General features: G+C 43.2%; 1 protein-coding gene across 3 annotated transcripts in view; it reads left to right on the top strand.

Moving 5' to 3' along the window:
- Window positions 1-20,157, top strand: part of HTR1E (5-hydroxytryptamine receptor 1E) — a 32,948-nt gene extending 12,791 nt beyond the window's left edge. The window contains exons 2-4 of one of the 3 annotated variants that reach the window (XM_080584485.1): window positions 1,002-1,290; window positions 1,384-2,495; window positions 17,878-20,157. In XM_080584485.1, the coding sequence (XP_080440611.1) occupies window positions 18,056-19,150 (1,095 nt within the window). In that variant the 5' untranslated portion in view covers window positions 1,002-1,290; window positions 1,384-2,495; window positions 17,878-18,055 and the 3' untranslated portion in view covers window positions 19,151-20,157. Of the gene's footprint in view, window positions 1-1,001; window positions 2,496-17,877 lie in introns of all 3 variants that reach the window. The other 2 variants (XM_080584484.1, XM_080584483.1) reach the window with 2 other exon arrangements.
- Window positions 20,158-25,913: the final 5,756 nt, after the last annotated feature.

Below are 25,913 nucleotides of genomic sequence, written 5' to 3'. Positions count from 1 at the left end.
CAAGCAGTCATGTCAGTTATTATCACCATACAGAGGGAGCAATTTAGGCAGTGACCCATGCATGCTGACCACCCCTGCAAACCAGACTGGTTTTGATTAAGTACCTGAGAGTGGTTTCAGATGCCTAATACAGGAACTATTCAGATAACGAGCCTACAGTGACATGGCCAAACCACTCCATCACTACATCAGTGTCAGGCACAGGCATATAATTTGACCCTGGGTGATCCATCAGAGTTCATCTATCTCAACTAACAATGACCTTGTACATGAACATATGAAACTTTAATGCTGTCCCGTTTTCTGGTCCCTCAGTTTCCATAAAATAAATGTGTTCGGTGGAAGGCTGGGAATATATAAGTGAAAGGAATCAGCTCTCTGACCTTTTAGACTGACAAAAAATCATAGTAGACTACAACTAAAAAGTAATAATAACTTGTGAGTCACAAAAGACCCTTGGGTGAACACAATTAGAAAAAGAGAATTAGTGGTATATTGTCTGTGTACGCCTGAACTGCAGGCAGACATTGAAGTGCCAATAACTTGTAGCAAGAGAGTTTGCTGTTGTTGCTCAGGTTTTTTTTCAGACTGCTTCAACATCCCATGCAAAAATAATTTCAACAGCTTCCAGTTGTGAGGAAATATGTAGCCAAAATTTGTTGCTATAAACATATATTCAAGAGGAGGACAGAGTAATGCTGTGTGCTAATCACTGTCAGCATCCTGTTGAATTGTCAGTGTCACTGGATGGTGTACATAGTGTCCAAAAAAACCTATTTTTCTGTTGTTTTTCACATGGTGTTTTTTACACTAGTTTCACCATTATAGGAGAATATCAGATACAGTTGTCTCATACCAGTTTCAGTGGAGATCTGGACTGGAATAAACAGCTAACATAATAATGCTGCACGAGGATACACCATGAAGATATGACAAGCCATAGTACAATCAGTAGTATAGCAGCATCATTAACCTTTTTTTCTTTTTTTTTTTTTTTGTAGCTGCACTATATTTTCCACAGACAAGAGCATTAGTAATTTTAACTTTGATTGAGAACTGCTATTATCCACTCACAGCATGTGGGAGCAAACAGGCACTTGGATAAATCACAAAAAAGAAAACCACTTAGCAAGCTGCTTTCCTCAATAACACCTTTTTCTGAAGGTACAAGGCTGAGTGCTGTAGGGAGAGTGTGTGTGAAGAGAAAAGCAAGGCTGCAGCAGTGCACTGAAGCGCGCTCAAGGTCAGCCCCCCTTGTGGAAGACCAAGAGGTCACGTTTTGCTTGGAAGGTATTCTGAAATGTTTAAAAAATTTAAGTAATTAAATAATTCAGCAAGTGAAAGCCATCAGGATTCTAATGCAGTGTTAATGGGGTCTTTCAGGAATTGCAAAGATCAGCTTCAAGAATGACAGAACTGGAGCCATTATCAAGCTCATCCAGCAGAAACCATCCATCAGAGGTGAGCGTCTCCATATCCTGATGCAGAGGAGCGTGAGGAGCAGCACAACATTCCTGCCTGCAGCCGCTGCGAGAGGCATGGGACACATGCAGATAATCTCCTGAATCCCCTCATTTTCCTGCTGCAGACTGTCAGCCCAGGGGTGTTTGCCACCGCTCAGCAGTGGATGAAGCTGGCAGTGACTCTACCAGGCTGAGTATGTGCAACAGTCAGTGGGAGATCATCTTCTCCTCAACCGGTGCTAGGCGAGAAGCAGTTCGACCTGGTTTGTAATTTGGAATATCTCTCACATGGCCACTGAGATGAAGAGTTGATGGACAGTCTCCAGGGAACTGCAACACCATTTTGGATCGGGTATTTCCCACCGAGAGCGCAGGCAGTGCCAGCGTGGCAGAAGAGAACAAGAGTAAGGGCTCCAGCTGCTCCTCCACTGCTCATCGGCTTCTGCAGGCCTCACCTCCGTGAGGCAGCCTGGCGGTACCGGGCAGTATTCGAACTGGGCGAAGTGTGGTGAGAAACAGACAATTTAATTTTCCTTGTTCAAGGCTGGGATAGCCTCCAGATTAAATTTCACCTCCTGGTAACTCCTACTGGATGTATCTGCTACCAAAGGCCTTTGGAAAGGACCTGAACCAGAGGAGGTTTGGCCCTTCACATCTGTGGTGCAGAATCCAGCGGTACATTATTCTGATTAGAAGGTCTAATACAGCCAATAGAGCATATAAAACTGTCTACTGCGTTTCGTCATATATCATTTGCTGCAGCAACCTACAGCCATCCAAGCTGCTTCAGCCTCCCTCTCACAACCCTGAGAGATGTTGTCCCAGCAGAGGGGTCCCTGCGTCACCAGCACCTCAGCGCTGACAGAGCGGTGTGATGCCTTCAGAGCATTCAGCAGGTCCCTCACCTTTTACTGGGCATCTGAAACTGCCGTGGGGAGAGGCAGGAGGCACCCCGGGGCCTGGCTGTCCCCACGAAGAGTGGGCGACCGCCTCTGGGGCAAGAACTTCGGGAGCGCTTGGGCTGCGCAGCAGGTTGGTGCATCTCAGCGGGCTTTCTCCAGACACAACCTCCTGTCCTGTTTTGTGGTTTGGGAGGGATGAGATTCACTAGCACGCTGTGCCATCTGTGCCCCGTGATGGTGTTTAGTGCTAGGGCAGGGGTTCACTGGTCCCCCCAGGATGGTGAGAGGCGGCTTCTTGCGGGGCTGGGGAGTCACAGGGCCTGGGTCTTGCTCAGAGGGACAGGGCATCATGTGCCTCAGCACTCGGCAAGTGGCTGCAGCAGGGCAGGGGATGGAAGATGAAAGGAACAGACCTACCTGAGAAATGCAGCATCGGGCACTGCAGTGTGGGCACAGCATGGGGCTGGCGGGACCGTGGAGGCAGCAGTTGGAAACATCTACTGTGTCCCGAGCTCTAGAACAAGAAGAGCATTTTTGCTGCAGTAAAATTCAACGTTAGCTGCTGTGAGAGTGTGTTGGCTCACTCACAGGCTTGGTTACTGGCTGCCAGTACAGGACATGGTACGATCTTGATTGCTGCTGCACAGGTAGGGATGGCATGGAAAATGTAAACTGAGAATGATATATTAGAGAGCTTAAGTTAGATTTTATCTAAATATACTTAAGAAGCCCAGGAACAAGAGGGGAACGAATGAAGACTTCAATCTGCTTTCCAGAGTCTGATCTTTAGCTGACTGTCCATGATTGTTACATGGACAACTGGGGGATGCTATGTATTGGTAGTGAGTATATGGAGCTACTATACCCTGAGAACTAGATAGTCTTGCAAATTAACTTTTCTCATTCATAGTAGCGGCCAGAATAATGCACTCCTGTGCATTATCTGCATTATCTGGCAGATAATGCAGAGTGAGAATGAATGAAAGCGGCATGTCTGAGGGTATCTGGAAATTTAGTTAATCTGTACTCAGAAGTCATAGAGGAAAGATGTTTTATGTTCCATAACTGTAGACATACATTTGTTTGTGTGCCAATGATCTTCAGCACCAAAGATGACAAAAGTGGTGGCACTAAAATTAAAGGTTTTCCTCGTAAGTCAGATTTTCATAGAGCTCTTTCTTGTAAGGTCACAACACAGCAGTACGCTCAAGCAGCATTTTTAGGTTGTATTTCATAAATGCACTCCACTTCTACACAGAGCAAAGAAATGGATATATGAAGTTCGTGGTGAAAAAAAAAAAAAAAGAAAGAAAACTAAGGGAAAAGAAAAGCAATGCTAAAATGATAAAATGATGCTAAAAGATTACTCCTTTTGGATGCTTCCATTATAAATCTTTCACTGTGTATATCAGTACTGGGATTTGGGGCCAGAGGTGACTGTTGTGGCATGTTGACAGAGAGCAGGTGTGTAGGATGAAAAATGTTCCATTTTTGCTTTTTCCACTCATTGACTCCTTAGCACTTCTGCACTGTGCTGTCCAAAGCAATGGTGCCGTTAAGGGGCAAGAGTCAACACCTGATTATGAAGATTATTGCTGTGGACAAGGTCTGACCTCCTGTCAGTCAGCCCTCACCCTCTGCAGCTACTCATATTTCCCCTGTGGGCTGAGAAATCCCATGTTTCAGTCTCCATGTGACTTTTTGCAAGTCTGAGCAAGAACATCAGCTCCTGCTGTTTTGCTAGTAGAAGTTTAATTTCTTCCACATGGTGCAAGCACTTGCACAGCTCAGAAGTGACGGAAGGCAGGAAGGATAAACTGCCCTACAGAGAGATCTCTGTCTTGTCTATAGAAGGAGCTTTGGTGGCAAGCTTAGACTAGAAGCTTAAAACAGAGCTTGCTAAAGCCTGGTAGGAGGTAATGGTGGGAACTGCTTTATGTGCCCATCAATAAAGCTTGCTTTGTCTTGAGCCCAGTAACTTTAATATCGAGAGTAAAATTGTACATTGCATACTTGACGATGTAGCTCTCACTGGCCAAACTTCCTGGGTGTACATGATTGTGAGGATCAGGTAGAGCATTGGAAGCAGAAAACCTGGCCTTCCAGCCCAGCTCTTCTAGGAGCTCTTTGTGTGATTGTAGAAGCACTTCTCTGACACTCAGCATGTCCATCTATAAAGAGAAATGTTGGTCCTGTTCTACACCCAGTCATAACCCCCAGAGCAGTCATTCACCTCAATGATGCTGTTGAGTGTTGAGGAACACTCAACATTTCTGCTTCTTGCTAGGTACCAGAAGATGTTTATCTCCACCTCCTCCAGAACCTGTGTGTACAGCTTATTGGTAGTTTGTACATCCTAGGAAATCATATTAAATTGGCGGACCCTGCCCAACTTATATATTACCCTAGCCTGAACATGTAGAGACCCAGAAAGACAAGCTGCTTGTTCTTGACTGGTAACCAGAAAACATTCCTAGACCAAGACAGACCAAGTCCTCTCCTTATCTGAAGAGTCCAAGTGCAGATCATCCACCAGACCACTACAGGTAAACAGGTAGGAGGGAAAATCATGTCTGAGCTACCTAGCCCTATATTTTCTGCAAAGGTTTCTGTCACTACCCTTCTGATTATTAATTTAGAAAATAAACTCACCCATACATTTTGGGGATCTGGTTCTTCTATACCTGTAATTATGCTACCATCAAAGAGGATTTCTGTTTGGGAACAGGTATTCTTTTTATTTCCTAAACCATGCCTTTGGATCTATTCTCTTTCATGATTACTGAGTTCTAAATTCCTCATGATGATTAGTATCACATCAGCCCAGAAATGAACTTGTATAACAATGCCACAGAACCACAGCAGCCCCTTCTCCTACCCCAAGTTCTGCTCTTTTACATTGTTAGTATCCTACAGTCTCCACTAAAGGGAAAAGGAATATTTACCTTGCACAACTTCTGACAGAAAAATTTACTTGGTCTGGTAGGTTTTCAGGATAGTCCCTCAGAAACTAGCTCTCCTTCCAGTTGATGTCCCTCAGTCTGTATGAGCTCGCTTTGGAGACAGATAAGTGTTTCCTGGTGAGCAATGTCCACGTTTAAGAGAACAGGAGGGTTTCAGGCCTAGCAGCCTGTCTGAAAAGAATCGGCATTGTACAGCTGGGTGCTGCCCATCATCTCTCACTGCAAGCAACGCTGGGCTGGGTTTCAGCTGCAAAGCTGACATGACCCAGAAAGGGAGCCAGCAAGTCTTAACCATGTGAGACGAGGAAGCCTCAAACATCAAGAAAGTGTCGTTCAGCTCTCGCTGGGGGATACAAGAGTCGCGCGGTGTCGGCTCCTTTGCTTTTATCGCTTCAGAGGCAGGTGAGTCAGTGCAGCGGTGGCATTTGTCAAAACTCCTCAAACTTTCAACAAGATTTTGAGGAATAGCATACTGTTTTATACAGTCTCATGGTATTTGTGTATGCACATGCACATACACATTTTCAGCCCATGTATGACTTAGAGAATATATGCTGTTTGAATTTTATAGAACTGATGAATTTTAAAACACTTTGCTTCGTTAGAGTCACCTCTGATGCCACAGTGAGTTCTACCCAAGCAAGCATCTGTAGCTTGCTGAAGTAGACGTCTGGTAAAGTGAATGAGGCATATGCTTTTCATCTTCTACCCCCTCATCATCTCCTTCATTTTCTGAGGCAGCATAAATCAAGGCTTTGCTTATGGTGATGATTAAAGCACTCTGGTTTATTCCAGAATTTAATATTGTTCTTAATGAGAAAAACATATTTGAAATGCACACAGTAGGTATGAAATCTATCTTGCCTTTAAAATCAGTCTTCTGCCACTGAGACAGGCACCTGGGGGGAGCAGTAGAGGAGACTATGGTTGATTTATTTTTTTTGTCATTGTTTTTTTTGTGTATGTGTCTATGTGTTTGTGACATTTCCTTTGTTAGCACAATATTAAGACTTCTTCTTTATTATGACTATTAGCTGCTGCAGCAAAACCCAACCAAGGACAGGACAAATATCCACATTAGGAGTCTTCTGTTTAATAGAGGGATGTGATGTACCAGTAGTCATAGGATGTTTTGGGTGTGACCCACAGTCTTCTGTACTCATTATAACCAATCTACTACAAACAGGGAAAATGGAAATATGGTATATATGGTGCATAGATGAAAAATGCATGTCTTCCCATGGCACTTCATAGAGAATGACAGCCAAATACTGTCCCCCTTTCTGTCTCTCCAACACACACACAAACACCTGCTGTCAAATATATATGTTACTTCCAGCACAGTTTGGTTCATTGCATTTCATTACACCTGTTAAAAGACAGCTCAATCTTTGTAGTGGATGAACTTTCATAATTACTCTGTATTTATGTTGTATTTGTGGGTTAATTATATAGCGCTTATGGGTTTTGACAGCTAATTACCACTAATTCATATAATGACGTCTGATATTGAATTAGTTTCATAATGCTATATTTTACTTATCTTGTATCTACATGGTAATTGATCCAGACATGTAGTTACAGTGCCAGTTATGTGAGCTTAGACAAAGTTAAAAGTTTCCAAAAACAAAGATATGGATTATCCCAGGCAATGGACAAAATTAAGCACGTTCGTTTGGTTGTAGGTATTGAAGGGTCTTCATATCAAAGCTACAGCTAGAACTAGTTACTGCTAAGACTCCAAAGAACATAACTGCAGTATCATAATAGTCACTGTATCACATTGGTAACCAAAAAATTGTCCATATGTGCTGTCAGCTCCGTGAGTATCTAACATTGATCCATTGGTTCCCAACAAGAACAAAGTTCGGAAACAAAAGCAGCAATTCTCTTTTTCATGTGATTTTTCTGATGCTATTGACTGGGTTTAGATTGTGATTTCTGTTCTTAGCTAGGCATATTGCTAGGGTCACCGCTATGAACACTTCCCCACTCTGTCTAACTCCACTCAGCGAATACGCAGACTTCTCCGTGATGCTCCAGCACAGGAAACTTGGCCCTGCTGACCCACACTTGGCAAATTCAATGAAAAACTGCCTCCTCCCAAGGTTCCAGGGCCATCGCCAGCAATTTTGCTGCAGCAGTGTCATACTAAGCAGGAGCCTGTCCTTGACCTGCTGGGTGTTGTACGCCACGTGGGCTGTCAGTAATTCATTTCTCCTGCACTTGCAGCGAGCGTGCCGGCCAGATGGAAATCCCACGCTGGCAGCCCCCAGCAGCAGTCTCGTGCCACTCGCACAAAGCTCTCACCGTCACGAGACATTATTCAACGTTAGGAAGGACTCACAGTTGCCTTCTGCTATGATAAAACTATTTGTTCTGTCACAAAATTTTCCTTCCAAAGCAAGTCTGGAGCCATTGTGTGAGTCATTTGCTTTTTTTTTTTTTTTTTTTTTTAATCAGCTAGAAATCGGACATATATTCACTAAGGCTTAATCTGAAATCTTTTGCTCACAGCAGAAACATTTCCATTGATTTCGAAGGGCCTTGGATCAATCTTCAACGTCTTTAATACACCATTAAGTTTTAGTCTGCCAGATTTCTTCATTTGGGCCATTATGAACTGCAGAACAGCTGTGTACAGAACCAAGTCACGTGGAGATCAAATAAACCCCATTGACATCAGTCTCCTGACAGGGAATAGCAGCAAGAAGCAAATAATGACTTGAAAAACAATGCATGTACAGTGACATTTAGCTTGAATAAAGTGATTGTCTCCATATAAATACAAATAGCACCATTTCCCCAGAGCTGAATAAATGATATTCATCAGCAAATATTTGTGTGTCTCTGACATATCTCTAAGCAGCAAGATGAGAAATTGAGATGGAAAATGCATTTGCAGGTGAGAATTCAGTGTAGATTTTTTTTTCTCACAGTTTTTCTCAACACATTTGGGAGACCTCGACAAGCAGATGCTTCTTTTCCTAGATATTGGTTGAAATGTGAAGTAACAAAATTATAACAGACCATGGCATAATAGGCTCCTGCCAAAAGTTTCCTGATCCCACCACTCATGCTGTGTTATACTGCAAGCTGCAAGCCTGGAAACACTCCTCAGATAGAAAATGTAAAGCATCCAGGTAATTCAGAGGCTTCATTCCTGTTTTCAGAAAGGATTTATGCACCCATCAGCCAGCGTTTCACAATCTTTCTATGAGAGTTAGGGTTTTTATGGACCAGGGTTTCTTCTCAATCGGAGTTAAGTGACTTAGGCATCTTTTATAAAGTAACTCCTGTATAATGGGCTTGTTCCGCTGTATGGGGAAGTTCTGTATGAGGCAAAGCATTGCCAACAGGTCGACGGAGGTGGTCCTTTCACTCTACTCAGCACTGGTGAGGCCACAACTGAAGTACTGGGTCTAGTTCTGGGCCCCTCAGTACAAGAGAGACCTGGACAGACTGGAAGGAGTCTCCAGCAGAAGGCCACCGAGATGATGAAGGGACTGGAGCACCTTTACCATGAGGAGAGGCTGAGAGAGCTGGGACTGCTCAGCCTGGAGAAGAGGAGGCTTTGAGGGCTCTTATCAATGTCTATAAATACCTGAGGGCAGGAAGCAAAGAGGATGGAGCCAGGCTCTTTACAGTGTTGCCCAGTGCCAGGACAAGAGGCAATGGGCACAAACTGGAGCACAGGAGGTTCCCTCTGAACATCAGGAAACATTCCTCGACTGTGAGGGTGACAGAGTGCTGGCACAGGTTGCCCAGAGGGGTGGTGGAGTCTCCTCCTTGGAGACCTTCAAAAGCCACCTGGTTGTGCTCCAGGGCAGCCTGCTCTGGGTGGCCCTGCTGGAGCAGGGGTTGGGGCAGGTGGCCTCCAGAGGGGCCTGCCAACCTCAGCCACTCTGGGAGTCTGTGTTTTTGTGAATGAGTGCACAGACTCAGACCCTTTAGGTAGGAGAAAGAAGACTGAAGATTCAGCTGATGGCAACAGAGATCTTAAAATGACAGGTGACACAGGGAAGGCGGCTAGGTGACAACTGACAACTGTTCACCCCAGCCAGCAACTGTTCCCTAAGAGGTGCAGTCTCAGGACCGTGCTTAGGTTCTCTTTAAGAAAGGCTATAAACCACTGAGGATGAAGTAGGATTTCAGACCGGGGCCAAGAGCCAAGCACAGTTCATCAAGGGGCTGCAGCTGAATTTCCAGTGCTCACTCAGCATTCATGCACTGGGGGCTGCAGGACAGGTCAGTCCCCTCGTCCTTACAACTGCCTGTGTGCAGTAAGTGAAACATTAGGCTTGCAAGCCTCGTTGGGAACTTCAACTCAAAGAGTAACAGTAAGGATTGCTGTTTGGGAAGAAAACCCAGCTGTAGATCCTTCAATGACTTTTCCTAGCTATATTAGATGTAGTTCTCTTATGCCTCAGGGGACTTTTTTAAGATGCTCCAGTGTGGTACTTTAATAGTTTGCAAATGAAACAGGCTTCTTTATAATGCAGGATTTTTTTAAAAAAATACTTTTTCCCTCACAGGATTTTTCCCTAGCAAAATTGGTTTTATTTACAACAATTTTACAATGCATGAGTTTTGTTCCAAAAGGACTATGGGAGGAGAGTCACAGCTAGGCAGTTCTGCTGCTAGTAACAAAACAAACAAAAGATTGTATTATTTCAAAGGATACTAACTTTCAAAATCATGCATTATTTAAAAACTTGTGGTTCCTGAAGCTCTACGAATGAACTTCTATTCTCCGGAAAAAAGAGTAAGTCATTAATCAAAGGGTTTAAATACTGGATTTTCTTTTTGTAAGTCCACTTGAAAAGGAGAAAAAGATTTCTTGCTTAGAGAGATTAATCTGCTAGTGACCAAGGGGACACTGAAATATTTTGTCCCTCGGTCTATTTTTTGAAGTTTTTGTGTTTGTTTTTTTTTTTTCTCCAGAAAATAATAAAGTGAACTCCTCTTCTCCCAAGTCCTCCAGCTCCTTGATGATACTAAATTTCCTCAAAACACCAAGACATTATCTAGCCTCTTCCCAGCTAGGAAATGGGGATCTCTTCCTGTGGCCTTCCAGTTTCATGACAGCATAGCCCCGACAGTTAGAATCCCTGGCTATGGTTTTTGAAGGCATATGTGATTGCATTTCATTTGTCTTTGGGAAAATGTTGCTGGGACTTGTGGATGGAGCTGCATCTTAGCTGCTGCCTCCCTAAGGAGGGCTGTAGGTGCTGGAAACGGCATGGTCCTCTTTCCTCCCTTCTACGAAATACACTTAGCTGGCAATGTCTAACGTGGCATCTCGTTATCTGAGCTGTCCTCCCACCTGTATTTTATCTGATTGCTGATCTTAGTCATGCAGTCAATGAATAAACAGTCTGAATGGAAGTTGGAGCAGTAGGAGGAAGGGTAGTGGAGGGCCCCACGGATCCACCAGAGCTCAGCATGGGCTCTCTTTCCTTCTGCACGTGTGTGTGTGCTTCTAAGCCATTCAGTAAAACCACTCAGAGATCAGTGCCATGGTCAGTCTTATAAAACAACATAAGGGAAAAAAATTAAAGTGTTAAAAAATTAATTAAAAAACACAGGAGAAGGATTGTTGGCAACCCAACATCTTTTAAAGATGCATGCACAGAGGTAAAACAGAAAATTCAGAGAAAAGGGCTTCTTTAGTGATGAAAAACATTTAGAAACGTAGAGTTGGGTAAGATGGTCTGAACCACAGGCTTTCTAAAAATAAATAAATAAATAAATAAATCAGAGAACAACCTGTCTGTGTGAGAGTAACAGCTAGGCGTGAACACTGCAAGAGTCAGCAACCTGCGCAGACCATATTTTTCTTTCCCAGACAAGAGGTTAAGTGTGCAGGTTACATGTCTCCTGGCTATAGCTATCTACTAAATTAGGAAGTCAGCAAGGATCAAGAGCCCCTTCTCTGTACTGAGGCAAGATCTGCTGATAAGCACAGCTCTGAAGGTTGTTGCCTCAGGGCAATCAAAACGAGCTGGTGTGCTTCTGCTAACAGATGCCCTATGTACCAGGGAAGGGCTTGTCAGCTAGCTTTCATCAGGTTAGCTCACATGACAAGGCTGTTTCTCATCATTTACATCAATTTTTACTTCCTCAGTCCTGCTCGTCATGCCAAATAGCAGCTCCAAATATCCATAACTCATCTTTCAAGAAAGCAGAGACAAAAAGACGTCTCTCTGCCACAGCTTAATGTGAAAGGCAGCACTTGAAAGCTTTAGCAACATAGGGTTATACAACTGATTATTAAAAATTCTGTCCAAAAAGTTTGCAGGACCCAGCTACTCATGTCTCCTGGCTCCTGCATATGGGGAGATACAGCCTGCAGTGTTCATAGGGTTAAACAATTCAGGATTTAAGTTAGTGCAGGAAAAGGGGAACGTGAAGTCAGCTGCAATGAATGAGCTGAAACTTAGAGTATTTTGTGTACTATAAAACAAAAGAGACTTTTTAAATGTACAGTGTTAAGAGTCTAAAGTGTTATGACAAGTGGTAATGAGTTTTAAAGTTAGTTTTTTTAATTTGATAGTGTCTCTAAAGCAAATTATTACAAATGAGGCATCTTCTTGAGTTGTTCATGAGAAATCTGGGTATTTTACCTGCACAGAGGATTTTACATATATTTAACTAAAGACGGGATGAAATCCACACTGAGTCTTAGTTTGTATCAGATTGCAGCTCAGCACCATCTTATGAGCTTGCACTGCCTAAGATTGAGTAATTTTTGTATTAAAAGCAGATAAAAATGAGTAGTCATCTGTGAATGATAATTATACCACTGCTTGTGGGAGGAAGCATGGTTTGAAGATCGTCACTAATTGTTGTTTCTCATTTGCATGTGCCAAGATCTACACCAGAAAACCTTAGCTCTGAAGTGTGATCCTGAAAGGATTTCTTTAAAATTTGCTTCGCAGAGCTCCCTGCTTGGGGTCTTTCATTGACTACAGATCAGATTGATTCAGGCCCCGATTTGCAATGATTATGCAAAAGGGTGCATTTTCAAACGTCACTGTAAAACTCATCCTGGAGATTCATGAATGAGCTTAAAACTGGTGTACATCAATTTGACTTAAGTAGGTTTATGACCTGTTGAAAACAAATGAATAAGCCCACCCTAAGGTATTTGACTAACAGTTTCATATAATCCGTATTTCAGGTTAGAGTGTAATTGTTTTCAAATATAATGATCTTGAGCATTGCCAACATGACACAAGCATTTATGATGTGGATGGGAAGAGCCTGTAGAAAGCTGAATATCTTTCCCCTGGAGAAAGCACGCGCACCTGGCATGTGCCAAAACCAAGTGCTCATACTTACGTACAGGCCAAAAATGGCCTGAATGAGCACTTGGTTTTTGCCCTTTGACAGGCAAGAGGCCATGGTCGGCACCTTGTCACTCCGAGGAGGTGGTGGGTAGCTGCCAGTGTCACCAGGTCTGGTGAAGCCACTGACACCATGGCACCAGGGTGCTGGGTTCTTCCAGCCCCAGGTCCCCAAGCTGGCCCACAGAGGTGGGTTTGACTCACATGCTCTGGTCTGAGCAACAGGTTGGCTTATTGACTGACTGTGGGCAAGCAATATGTGCCCCTTTTATACTTGTTATATCTTCTCCCATTTCCCATCCCTCCTTTTCACCAGCCTTGAATGTCCCTTCCTCCATCCCAGTCTCCTCCCAGATGGACAACCCTGCCTGAATTACCTTCTGCACCTTGGTCCTAGTTTGGTATCATCCATACCCAAATCTGGTATTTCTGATACAGTTTTGTAGGCAAGCTCAGCAATACGTTCAGTTACTGATGTGGTGACCAAGGTGCTGTGGATATTGCAAGGTTGTGGACTCCTAAGGGTCCCCACAGCCCTGGCTACCTTCCTTACACAGCCATGCTGGAGAGCAGGCTGCAGGCCATTATAGCCTTGATTGTAACATACTGCACTCTGGCTATTTATGTCAGGGTGAGTATATATATCAGCATTAGTCAGATAGACAGAGATACAAATAGACAAATAGCCAAGCCTCCACATACCTTGCTTGGTGCCGAGCCCCTCTGATGAAACTGCATGCTGCTCAGGTCACCACTGTAGAGTGAAAATCTGACTTGAAGGTCAAATTTGTACCTCAGTTCATGCAAATGTTATAGTAATTTTGTTCTGGGCCTCATTCAGTCTGCGTTGAAGAAGGCTGCATCCCTAAACCTGAGGCCCATAATGCAGCTAGGAACTTCCCATAGACAGGGTGAAAACTTCTGATTTAGCACAAAAATAGCCACTTCATTTATTCTCCTATCTATCTCAGTTTACTCTGTTGTGAGGCAGTCTCAGCTCACCTTCTGATAGTCTACCTTCAATACAGTCAGCATCAAAAATCTCATGCTGTGAGTGTGAATACGAGCTGTTGGTGACTGCAGAATTTTATCTTGCTGGCAATCCTTCAATGGGTTGGTGTGATTCTGACCACCTCCATTTGGTCAGCTCTTGGGTACCCCTTTTTGCAATATGATGTTATAAACAGCATCAAGCGGCTATATAAATTGTAGTTAATTAAGACTGCTGCTGTAACATTACCTCTGCAGCACTGAGGTCCTCAGAAACCCAGAGAAACACCAGCATGCCAGAATACAATACAAGGTACTTGCCACCTGTAGTCCTCAATTAAAATCAGCTCTATCAGTTGGCTATGAAGGAGTCCAGAAAGTCTTGACTTTACAAGAGTAAAGTACAAGGATGATCTGGAAAGTTGCAAAATCTTGCAAACTATCTTCAAAGTGAAATGCTTGAATTTCAGTGCTTTTTGTGTTGAATTTGAAAGAGCCAACCTCTTTGAGATAATAAGGAGGAGTATTGGAAGTTTAACATCTTTCCATAGCTTGAAATATCAACATTATCATAAATGCGCTAAATAATATTTTCCATAAGCTAACCACCTGTTTCACAAAGCACATTGCAGTTCTTGCTCTTCACGACTATGAAAATGGAAATACTGAAAGTGAAAAGCTCTCAGACCAATTCAGAGTGTAACAAAGTCATATTGATCTACTGCTGCCAAAAGCATGAAGTACCATAACTGCACAGTGCCTTAATTGCTTAAAGGCAATGTAAAATCGTGGATATGAAGGAACTAACCCTTCTGCACACATATGCGCATGCACATGCACACAGGCACATGCACACATGCAATGCTAGCTGTCCTTGTTCTCTGCAAGTGATATTATTCTATTTCTCATGAAGCAGTAAAAAGTTCAGTGGTCAAGGAGTTGGAGTCATCCCATCCACTTGTCTATTAGAAATTCAGAGTATTCTGCCATGTGGCAAAATATTCTTACTCTGTTGAGACTATGGAGATATTTCCTGGCAGGAGCAGACACGGACATTGCCATCTCATAGCTTAAACCTGTCCTGTTGTTTTTAGGGAACAATTAATCATCCTTTTCTCCCCGTCTCCTTCCCAGACAGCACTCAGTGCCATTACCAATAATCAGCTAATATGCAATGTGATTGATTCTCATTTGGAGGAACTCACACAAGCTTCTCCCACCAAACCAGTAAAATCAGCCTCTGTGTGAGATGACTGACAGCCTGAAGGGATACAAGCACAAGCCATAAGCATGGCAGTGCTTTTAGTGAGAGTACTTTAAATAAGATAACTATGTTATTAATGACGCTTCCCAGAAGTGACTTACAAAACCACAGTCAATCACTATAGTGATAATAATACTATATATAGCAACTATGTGGTCCCTGGCACTGGTCAGGGGTTGACAGGTACTTCAAAAGACAGCAAACAAAGAATTAAAATAGTGAGTGACAGTGAGGGATGGGGCATGCACACTGACCCTGGCTGAGCTACTGGAGGCAGAGGCTGAGGTTGCAGCAGAAGGTCAGGGGAGTCTCAAGCTGGTCTGGCACAGGGAGGTGAGGGCTAAGGCACTGCACGTGCTCTGAGAGGCAGGAATTATGATCAGATCCTATAGGATGCTTGGATCCTATAGGATGGCTTGGAAGATGGGGAGCAGCAAGGGGCCAAGCAGCAGAACAAAGAAAATCTCTGTTGTACCATCCCACTGGGAGTGTGGTGGGAAGCACTAGGTCTAAGCAAGGAAGTGCTGGTCTGTCCTGAGGATGGGAGCTCACCAGTGCTGCCAGCTTTGCCACCACCTTGAGCAACCTATGCAACAGCTCCAAACACTCTGACCTGGCCAAAAAACTGTCTGCTGTGTCCTCACCTTGGTGAAAACTGGCTGGTAATGCCAGGATCTGTCTGCACCAGGCCAGAACCTCTCTGATGTGCCTCTGCCATGAGTAGAAGTGCCCATACCATAAGAATGCCTCATAATGTGTGAAAGGGATGAAGAGGGGCAGGCTTAAGCCATAGAGGAAATCTTCAGACTGACATCTCCAGATTTTTCAGCATTTAAATATACTTCCCTAATAACTTTGGTTTAATACAGTTTTTGTATGTGGTATTTATATTGTCTGAATTGCTAAGGGCTCATTTCCTATAAAGAATGTGGGAATTAAAATCAAATAACTCTTCTGTGTTGGTCTTTGACATGACACTCTGTGTCTGCCTGGTCTGAGGTACCTGCAAGCTTGTCTTCTGCAGGGAGGATGCTTTGTTTATATTTCTACCCTGACTTCAATTATTGCAGTGATTTTCCAAAGAAAAAAATCATACCTGCTGAGCAGTGAGCAGACTTAACAAACTCCCCCATGTGATCAGCAGCATCCTTTTTTCTAATGGAAACCACAGCAGTTGGGCCTGACAAAGTGTGATGGGTTTTGTTTAAAGACAAGTTCATTAAGGAAGAAAACATTTTTTTCAGAGTATCTTTGTGGTGGTGCAAAGAGGGAGGGCAGAGCTCAGAAAGGTTATGTTGGTATGAAAGGCCATCTGGGGATTTAAAACTCACGTGCTGTTTGCTTACAGTCTGCAATGATGCAATGAAACAGATCTTCTTTCCTAGGGCTGATCTGCAAAGTACAGCGCTTTTTTTTTTTTTTTAAGTTTCTATTTTTGATTGTTCCTCATTCGGCTCATTCAGAAGATGGCACTCCAATTTCTGAATAAGAGTGTATGTACAGACCAAAGCAGCTGACTAACTTTACATTCATAATTTCTTATTCAGACTCTTAATTACTCATTAGCTTGCATATGCAAACTCTCTCTCAGAGCCTAACCCAAGTCCCACTGGTGTCAATGAGAATGGGTTTTACCTATCAAATTTAGCCATCTAAAAATCAGGCATGTATTCTAAGAGCAAGCATGGAAGAGCCACTTGTAGTCAAAATTGAGGAAGATCAATGTTTCCAGGGGGTGATTCATACCATCTGCTTTATAGACTTGTCTGGAGAGGGGACAAATACGTTTCTGGCAGCAGCTATCTCAATCTACTCCTCATCAAGGGAGCCTACACAACTAGCCTAGAGGACTCCTTACTTTTGGATAAGTGAAGCCAGGGAAAGGAATCTTTTGGTTTATTTTAATGGCAAACTATTCAGGCTTTCAGTCTACTACACCTTTTATGAGGAGATTTTACAAACAGGAACGCAAGGCCCTGGAAGGTATCTCAAGTTGCATCCCACAGGTTGCTAACTCTGGCCTCAGTCAGCATTTGGGATGCAAAGGACTTACATGTTTTCACAAAATAAACACCTGAAACAAAATTAAACTTTTTGTTTAAGGTATATACATATATGTTTATATATATATATATAATTTGTATATTGCACTGCAATGGACTGCCTGACAGGCAGCACAATTTGATAGAAATCTCAATGCAAATGCAAAAGCTTTTTGACTGTCTCCTCCAAAGACACACGCAGTGGGATATGTGAAATGTCAGGAATAATTAGCCAAAACTATATAAGCTCCTAGCAACACTAATGTGCTGTGTAAAACTAAGTGTTCACCATAAAGCTTTAAACATTGTTTGAAAGCTGCATGTTAAAGGTAACCTGAGTAATTTTTAAGTACTCTTTCCGAGATATTAATAAAGTCGTGGATATGAAAAAGCAGAATAGAAAACTATGAAATTCTGGCATGTCTGTGCTGATGTAGGCTGCTCCGTTTCTTTTTTTCAGAGATGATATATAGAAGTAATTGATCCCTTTCATACAGCAATTAAAGTGAAAAGGCAGATTTCCTGAACTTTTCATCTGCTGGAGCCTATTTAACAAGCAGGCAAAGACTAGCTGCCAGTATCCATAATTAACAGAGATCACAGAAATGTTTGTTGGAAGGGATCTCTGGAGGTCTTCTAGTCTAACTTCCCACTTTAAGTGAGATCTTCAAAGTCAAAGGAGAAATAAACACTTCACACCAGCAGAAAAATCTGGCCCAAAATGCCCTTTAGAAATGAGAAAGAAATGAATGCAGAGGAAAAGGGGAAGAAAAGGAAGGAGAGAAGAAAAGAAGGAAAAATGAACAAAATTTTTATTTGAGGTGCTAATATTAGAAGTGCGGGATTTTTGCCAAAAAAATTGGATTTCCCTAAATTTGCTAAAAGATGTATTTTTATCTTCTAGGAAAACAATGAGCAGGAGAAAACCTGGAATCTTTTTGCTGCACTGTTGAATGTGGAGATATAAAAACTTTTGTACCTGGAGCATCTCTGTCCCTCTTTCCAATGGGTGACTTCTGAAGCTGGAACTACCCGCTACCTGAAGCAGCCACTTCTTTCACTGTGCATCCTGCAGGGGGAAAATGAATTTCACAAATTGCACCACTGAAGCCAATGTGGCTGCAAAGCCAAAAACTGTAACTGAAAAGATGCTTGTTACCCTGACCTTGGCCACAATCACAACCCTGACTATGCTGCTGAATTCTGCTGTGATTGCGGCAATCTCCACAACCAAGAAGCTCCACCAGCCAGCAAATTATTTAATATGTTCGCTCGCTGTGACAGATCTCCTTGTTGCTGTCCTTGTCATGCCCTTGAGTATCACTTACATAATGATAGACAAATGGACTTTGGGATACTTCATCTGTGAGATCTGGCTTAGCGTCGACATGACCTGTTGCACGTGTTCGATTCTTCACCTGTGTGTCATTGCTCTGGACAGGTACTGGGCAATCACAGATGCCATCGAATATGCCAGGAAAAGAACGGCCAAAAGGGCTGGGCTGATGATAGTCACCGTGTGGACTATCTCCATTTTCATATCCATGCCCCCTTTGTTTTGGAGAAATCACCACAGCGTCAATATTCCCAGTGAGTGCCGCATTCAGCATGATCACGTCATCTACACTATTTATTCCACATTCGGGGCATTTTATATACCTTTGACTTTGATCCTGATTCTGTACTACAGGATCTACCATGCTGCAAAGAGCCTTTACCAGAAGCGCGGTTCGAGCCGCCACCTCAGCAACAGGAGCACCGACAGCCAAAACTCTTTCGCCAGCTGTAAGCTCACACAGACGTTCTGCGTCTCGGACTTCTCCACCTCCGACCCAACCACAGAGTTTGATAAAATCAACGCGTCCGTGAGGATCCCTCCTTTCGAGAATGACCTGGACCTGGCTGGTGACCGGCAGCAGATTTCCACCACGCGGGAGCGAAAGGCTGCTCGCATTTTGGGACTGATCTTGGGTGCTTTCATTTTGTCCTGGTTGCCCTTTTTTATCAAGGAGCTGCTGGTGGGCCTCCACGTTTGCACTGTGTCTCCAGAAGTAGCAGATTTCTTGACCTGGCTCGGATATGTCAACTCCCTTATCAACCCTTTGCTGTACACTAGCTTTAATGAAGATTTCAAACTGGCCTTCAGAAAGCTCATCAGGTGTCGAGAACATTCTTAAAAGTACTGGGAGATGATGATGATGACATGACTCCTGGCCTTAAGAATGAGAAAAATAATTTGACTATTGTCATTTCCTTTGACAAAGGGAAAAAGGGATTTTTGTGTTTGCCTCTTTGCTCGACTTCTCTCTAGCCTGTAAATTTGTTTTGCTGTTTTTTTACCTCTGGTGTTATTCATGGTAAAGAATTTGAAATAAATTTATTCTACAAAGAAACAGATTTTTTAGCAATGAAACAAACAAACAAACATTAGATAGTCATGTTTACGGCATTCTGTGTAATCAATGATTTGAGAAGAAAACAACAATATTCATATTTCTTTTATACTTTTTTAATTTAAGAAGCGAATGTCTAACTTAACATGCACTGTAGTAATATGAAGACTTATAAACTGAACCCCATATATATGCATTCAAAAATTAATAAACACTTCATGGTCATAACATCTAAACAGAAAATCTTTACTGTGGCATTTTGAAAAAACTGTAACAATTTTTTAGAAGGATAGTAGCCACCATTTCCAGCGTAGGTTACAGCAAAATAAACAATTTATTCTTCTTACCCCCACAGAAATACACTGCCAGAACAGAAAACAAAGTTCAGTTCATGTCTTCTAAAAGCAGATCCCACTTTGTAGTCCAAAATAATCATGTAAGTGGCTCTTTTTTTGTGCAAATTTCCTGATTTATGTTAAAAGTGTTGGACAGAGTCTGAAGTTTGTTTAACAACTGAGAAAATGCAGCTATCAAGTGTTGTGCTTGTACGACCAGCTGCACATCTGACTGGTCACCTTTTAATACCACTATTTATTACCGTATTTCTTCAGGGCTCAAGCCTTGTGCCTCGGTCAGCTATGGGCTGGCATTAATTCAGTTTTTCCCCACTTCCTGTGGACCTTGCAGTGCACAACCCCATGGATTGAGCAACCTTACCCCGCAGACTCAGAGAGTCGCGTGTCTTCGCAGAAGGCCAGTAATGTACGGTGTTCAGAAATACCATCTAAAAACCCAAATTACTTTCTACTTGAACAGCATCAGCAGAAAAAGAAATAAAGAAAAAAAAAAGATAGGGAAAAGAACTTTTTAAAATAGCAGTCTATTGTATGCATGTCTGTCTTATCTTCATCTTACAATTCACAATGGCATTCTTGAAACTTAACCTATGATCAAGTCCTCTAGCAGGATTTCTTGTTTTGGCAGTCCACCAAGGAGTTACTTCTCTTGTCCAGATAGTGACAGAGTCCTTCATATGCTGTCTTCTGTGCTTATGCAAGTTGAAATGCCCTGGTTCAAACACTTTGGAAATCAGGCTGGGAAGAGACAAAATCAAAACTAAGAATCTGGTACTGTCCATTAGTAAATCCTAAATACTGCTTAGATATTGATTACTTACCTTGCACCATAATCTTCTCCCCTGTCCGTTTTTCTGGACAAATTCTTTTTGAATTAAACCAATATACCATATAGAAAATATCACATATATCAAGCTGACATGCAATAACAGTGAACTACAGCATGGCAGCTCCAAATCCATCAAAACAAATATTAGAGGTAGCAGAAATGTTGTAACAGCACTGGAAGCCAGCCCTGAAAAATGTTTTGAAAATTTACAGCACAACGATCATTTTTCTTATCAAGAGTCAAGGAAGTGTAAGTAACATGAGTAATAAACTCCAGATGGAGCTGAGAAATTACATCCTTATTTCTGAAGGAAAGCGTTCAGTTGGAAAGATGCAGTTCTGCAAGCCGAGTGTAAATCAAATCTGAAGGTGACAAAAGTGTGACCTACTGCTTACCCACATTCAGTGGGACTCTGCTTCAAGGACTACAAGTTTCCCATGCCTATATTTAGGAGACTTATCTCCAGCTGCCCTTCTGAAGCTCTCATCACTGCTGCCTGCCCCATCTGCCTTTGGGTTCCCTACTAGTTAATATCTAAAAAGAGGGAAAAAACAATCATCCCAACCACTGAGAATGTCTTCCAGTGTGGAAGCCCAGAGATCCATAATGGTTTTTCCCTTTCTCAACTTGTTGGAGATGGAAACTGTCGGCTGAAGCTGGGAACAGTGGCCTGACCCTGCTCATCTGTAAAATTCCCAAAGCAGCTTCACAGAGTACTCACACTGTCAGGGAAAAAATGGCTGAAGGACCAGAAGTGATGAGCTTGATCTCCATAGTAGCTACTGCAGGTAGGTAGACATATTTCAGACAGGTATGAAAGCTGTAAAATAGAGGGGCTGCATTATCTTCGTTTCTAGCAGTCCTTCTAGTATCTGATCTGCAGTATTATCACTCAAACCACCAATCAGTGTCAGGTTGAAGACTGTGTTTAGATTTAATATTTAGAGGTAATTAACAGGAAAAAACAGATGGCTGGCTAATTTTCGTGCTTCCCTGTTAAATAAAGACTCACCATTCACTGCCAGCTGACTACTGCTTTTCTAATTAAGTCATTAGCTAAACACAGAGCTATGTTTTCTAACAAATGCCACTAGACTGATGAAGATGTCCTGTACATTTTCCACACGCACAAAGTCAGGAACAGTTTAAAGTACTGTTTACTTACAACAATTTAACTTGACCAGAAATTACCTGTTATCTGACGGAAATAAAAACCTTTGCTAGTCTGGCACCATTATTTGGCAAGCTTTTTTATTTTTCTTTGTATTAAGTACTTGCTGATTTTACAAAAGGTTTGGAGACATCTCCTGAGCTTAGACTTGTCTGTGGCAACTCCCCATTCATCCCTGTCCTGGACTGGGCCCAGCCACACCATGCCCTGCAATGCAAGCTCTTCCCAGCAAGCTCTTAATGAAACATCCAAGACCTTCACCCAACATCCACCTTAGCCTCTATGAAATGTTTCTCCTCTCTGAAATGTTTATCCTTTTCTCCTCAAAGTCTTATGTTCCCTGATGGTCCCCTTGCTCAGTTCTCTTCCTACCTTTCTTCCTGTCTGTCTTGAAAGGTTTCTCTCCACATCAACCCCCACTCTCTACAGCAGGCTACATACTTTTGGTGGGTACTGTTTCCTACTATATTTACACCCCCAATTCACCATCCCACCTTTGGATTTCTGACTCCCTCTAATCCCAAATTTAATGCAGTCCTGCTGGAACAAGGCTCCACACTCTCCTCCCATCTCAGCCCGGGTCTCAGTGCTGTTAGCAGGATTCTCATGGTCATGGGTGTTCAAGTCTGACAGTTTTCACTCTCTCTTGCATGTGCTTCACATCTTCAGGGAATATTCTCTCTTTGTAAGCAGACAGTGCTTTGCAGTCAGTTTGTATATCCTTAGCCCTGAAGAACTCACCCATCAACCAGATGGCCTCCTCAGAAGACATACTCTTCAAATGCTATTTTACCCGCTATTTTTATTTTGTCAACCTTCTTCTGTACCCTACATCTGTTGTTGCTTTTCTACCACATTAAAATCAACCTTCCTATCTTCACTTTTAGGGTTCCGTACCCATACCTGCAGCGGGAACTCATGTTGCACTCAGCCCTTCTGGTCTGCCTGTGTCGGCCTCAGCTCTCTTCTCTACAAGCTTTCTCTTCACTACCTGGTGCCACATCACTCCTTGCAGCTGGTACTTTGTTCCTTCTCAAACCCACTTCTGACATGACTCTTTGTGGTGGTTTCACCCTCATGGACAGCTCAACTCCACCACAACCGCCCTCTCACTCCCCTTCCTCACAGAAAAAGGGGAAAATATGATGGAAAAGGACTCAAGGGTTGACATAAGGACAAGGAGATCACTCAACAATTATCATCATGGGCAAAACAAACTTGGCATTGGGAAATTCATATAATTTATTGGGGTCCCTCCCACGAGATGCCGTCCTTCCCAAACTGATCCTGAGGGGGCTGCCCACAGGCAGCAGCTCTTCAACAACTGCTCCCACACGGCTCCGTACCACGGGGTCCATCCCCCAGGAGCAAACTGCTCCAGCACGGGTCCCCCACGGGCGGCAGCTCCCCCCAGACCCCCTGCTCCTGCGTGGGCTCCTCTCCACGGGCTGCAGCTCCGGCCCGGGGCCTGCTCCTGCGGGGGCTCTCCATGGGCCGCAGCCTCCTCCAGGCCACATCCACCTGCTCCACCGGGGGCTCCTCCACGGGCTGCAGCGTGGAGATCTGCTCCGTGTGGGACCCATGGGCTGCAGGGGGACAGCCTGCTCCACCAGGGGCCTCTCCACAGGCCGCAGGGGAACTGCTGCTGCCTGCCTGGAGCACCTCCTGCCCTCCTGCTGCAATGACCTTGCGGGCTGCTGGGCTGCTTCTCCCACATTTTCTCACTCCTCTCTCCTAGCTGCTGTCATGCAGCAGGTTTTTTCCCTTCCTTCAAGCTGCTCTCCCAGAGGCCCAACCAGCGCCTCTTCCCTGGCCCAGCTCTGGCCAGCAGCAGGTCCCTTTTGGAGCCGGCTGGAGCTGTCCCTTATCTAACATGGGGCAGCTGCTGGGCTCTGCTCACAGAGGCCACCCCTGCAGCCACCCGCTGCCAAAACCTTGCCATGTAAACTCAATACAATATTGAAAGAAAAAGAGGATATGTGGGCATGATCACATAGGTCACATCATCTCCCAAGGAGTGTTATGTCTCTCTAGTGCGTAACATATCCTAGGCACAGCAAAAGCACATTAAGGGCTACTGAGACGCTCAGATGTGACCCATCCACATCCCTGAGCCCCTTTGAAGATGGGAGCTCTCCACCACAACAATGCACTGATCTGTTTGCAGCATGTCAGATTTGTGTTGATGATCTTCCTGAATGGAAATGGATGACGGAACTGAACTTTCCAAAAGACTTCAAAACAAAGTCCCTGTTTCACCAAGTTTATGCTGTAAAGGGCTGTCACTATTTGGACATCACTGCTGTATGTCTGAGCTGTGCAGTTTTCTGTAGTTGTCACTCCTTATTTTTCTGTACTGCCAGCGGACTCTGTCCTTTGCCTGTACCAGAAGGGAACCAAAAAAAAGTGGCTTTATTTGGCGCAAGATGCTAAAAGAACAAAGGAATCTTTTCTAAGGACTCTATTTATGCTCCTCTGTTTTCAACCCCAGTTATCAAAAAGTAAACAGCATTGCAGAGTTGAGGAGAAATACAGGCTTCCAGCACAAATAGAGAGATTGTTCTTGTGCCTTGTGTACTCTGTGTAACCACTGCAAATATCAGTGACAGACAGGCTGTTCTACAGTCATCTTTTACACAGCCAAATGATTTGTATGAAGAATTATCTAAATTGCTTTATTGTCTAAGTGGGCACAGATATTGATATCTTTTATTGGTCTAGCGAATATATTACAAGTTGTATTTCATAAGAGTCCCATACAACACACATGCTCCCTTTGTAATTGCTATCTGTTTACTCTTGAGACCAAAAGGAATAAAGTTTTTTTAAAAAAATTACCTGAGTTTGGATAAATGCCAGCGTCATCAGCTGTAAAAATATTCTTTACCAGTTTCTGTTTTATACTATGTATGTAATGTCGCCAGTGTTTCTCACTTCTGCCCCTGGCACTGCCAGGGGATTTTTACTTTTTCATGAATCCCATGTAGATGTTCGCATGTAGATAATTTTATGTGTATTGTCTGCAATATGATAAAATTATTTCTTCTTACCCAGTCTAAACTAACCGTTTGCTACATTTAAATTGAAATAAACTGGAAATTATATCCTGCCATGCCTATCAACCGTGGAGTACAATTTACAACATTTCTCGTGGTTTAATGTGGCCCTGCCCATGTGTACAGTAATTGTATTACAGATCCCTGTTCAGTAAACATGCCCGGGAAGAATTCCACTAATTTCTATGAGCACTGAATCAGCCCTTAAAGGTAAACTTTTAGTGTTGCTACTGTAAGTAGAAGATGCAACCATGAGTGACCCATGGAAAAAAACATACGCTAGCAATGCTATGAGCCTCTGCTCAAAGACCTAAGGAAGAATGATTTGTTTCACATTTTTTCCTTCTTAATCACTTTGCTTTCCTCCTCATCTCACCATTTCCTGGTCATTTATTTTTCCCCATGTTTATCTCTCTCTCCTTCCTTTCCGCTGCAGCCTTCCTCTGCATTACAGTGGCATCTAGTAATCTGCAGCAAGCAGCAAGGCTACCTTGGGCTATGCTAACACATTCACCTAAGCATCACTCCGCTCTTGATTTCAGAAAATCAGGCTGCAGACGTTGCTGTTCCATGGTACTGCTCTGCAGCCTCTGCCACTGTTTCATTGCAGTTTCACTACAAATCAGATTCCTAACATGCATCAAGAGTCTTCCAAATGAAAGATGCTGTATAACACACCACGATACCTTCCCATGCACTATGATTTCTAAGATCTCTTTTTAATAAATCCCTCTCTTCTCCTCCCCCATGGGGTTTCTATGCATAGAAACTACTGCCTTGGCTAGTATGGTCCCCAGATGCAAAAAGCAGTGATGGAAATGCTCCCCCCCCCCCCCCCCCCGCATATTTTACCCTTTTCCGATTGCTTGCACTGCACTCTTAAAATACATTAGCATATAGATCAGCTTTCTGACGTTTTCATGGATTAATTTCCTGCATGACAAATTCTCACCCTCATTTCTGTCTGGTACAAGGTCCCATGTCATTGGGGTACTCAACTCTTCTGAAGTAGTGTGTCTGCAATACCCATTTCGTATACCACATGACTGCAGATGGACACGTTTCTATGAGACGAGGCATAAAGCAGTCTTCTTCCAACTATCCTTTATAAGAGATGCACAGTTTGTCAATTAAG

Source organism: Anser brachyrhynchus (assembly GCF_964034855.1).
Source record: "Anser brachyrhynchus genome assembly, chromosome: 3".
Taxonomy (NCBI): domain Eukaryota; kingdom Metazoa; phylum Chordata; class Aves; order Anseriformes; family Anatidae; genus Anser; species Anser brachyrhynchus.
The sequence above is the reverse complement of the archived record's forward strand: the minus strand, read 5'-3'. Positions and strand labels throughout refer to the sequence as shown.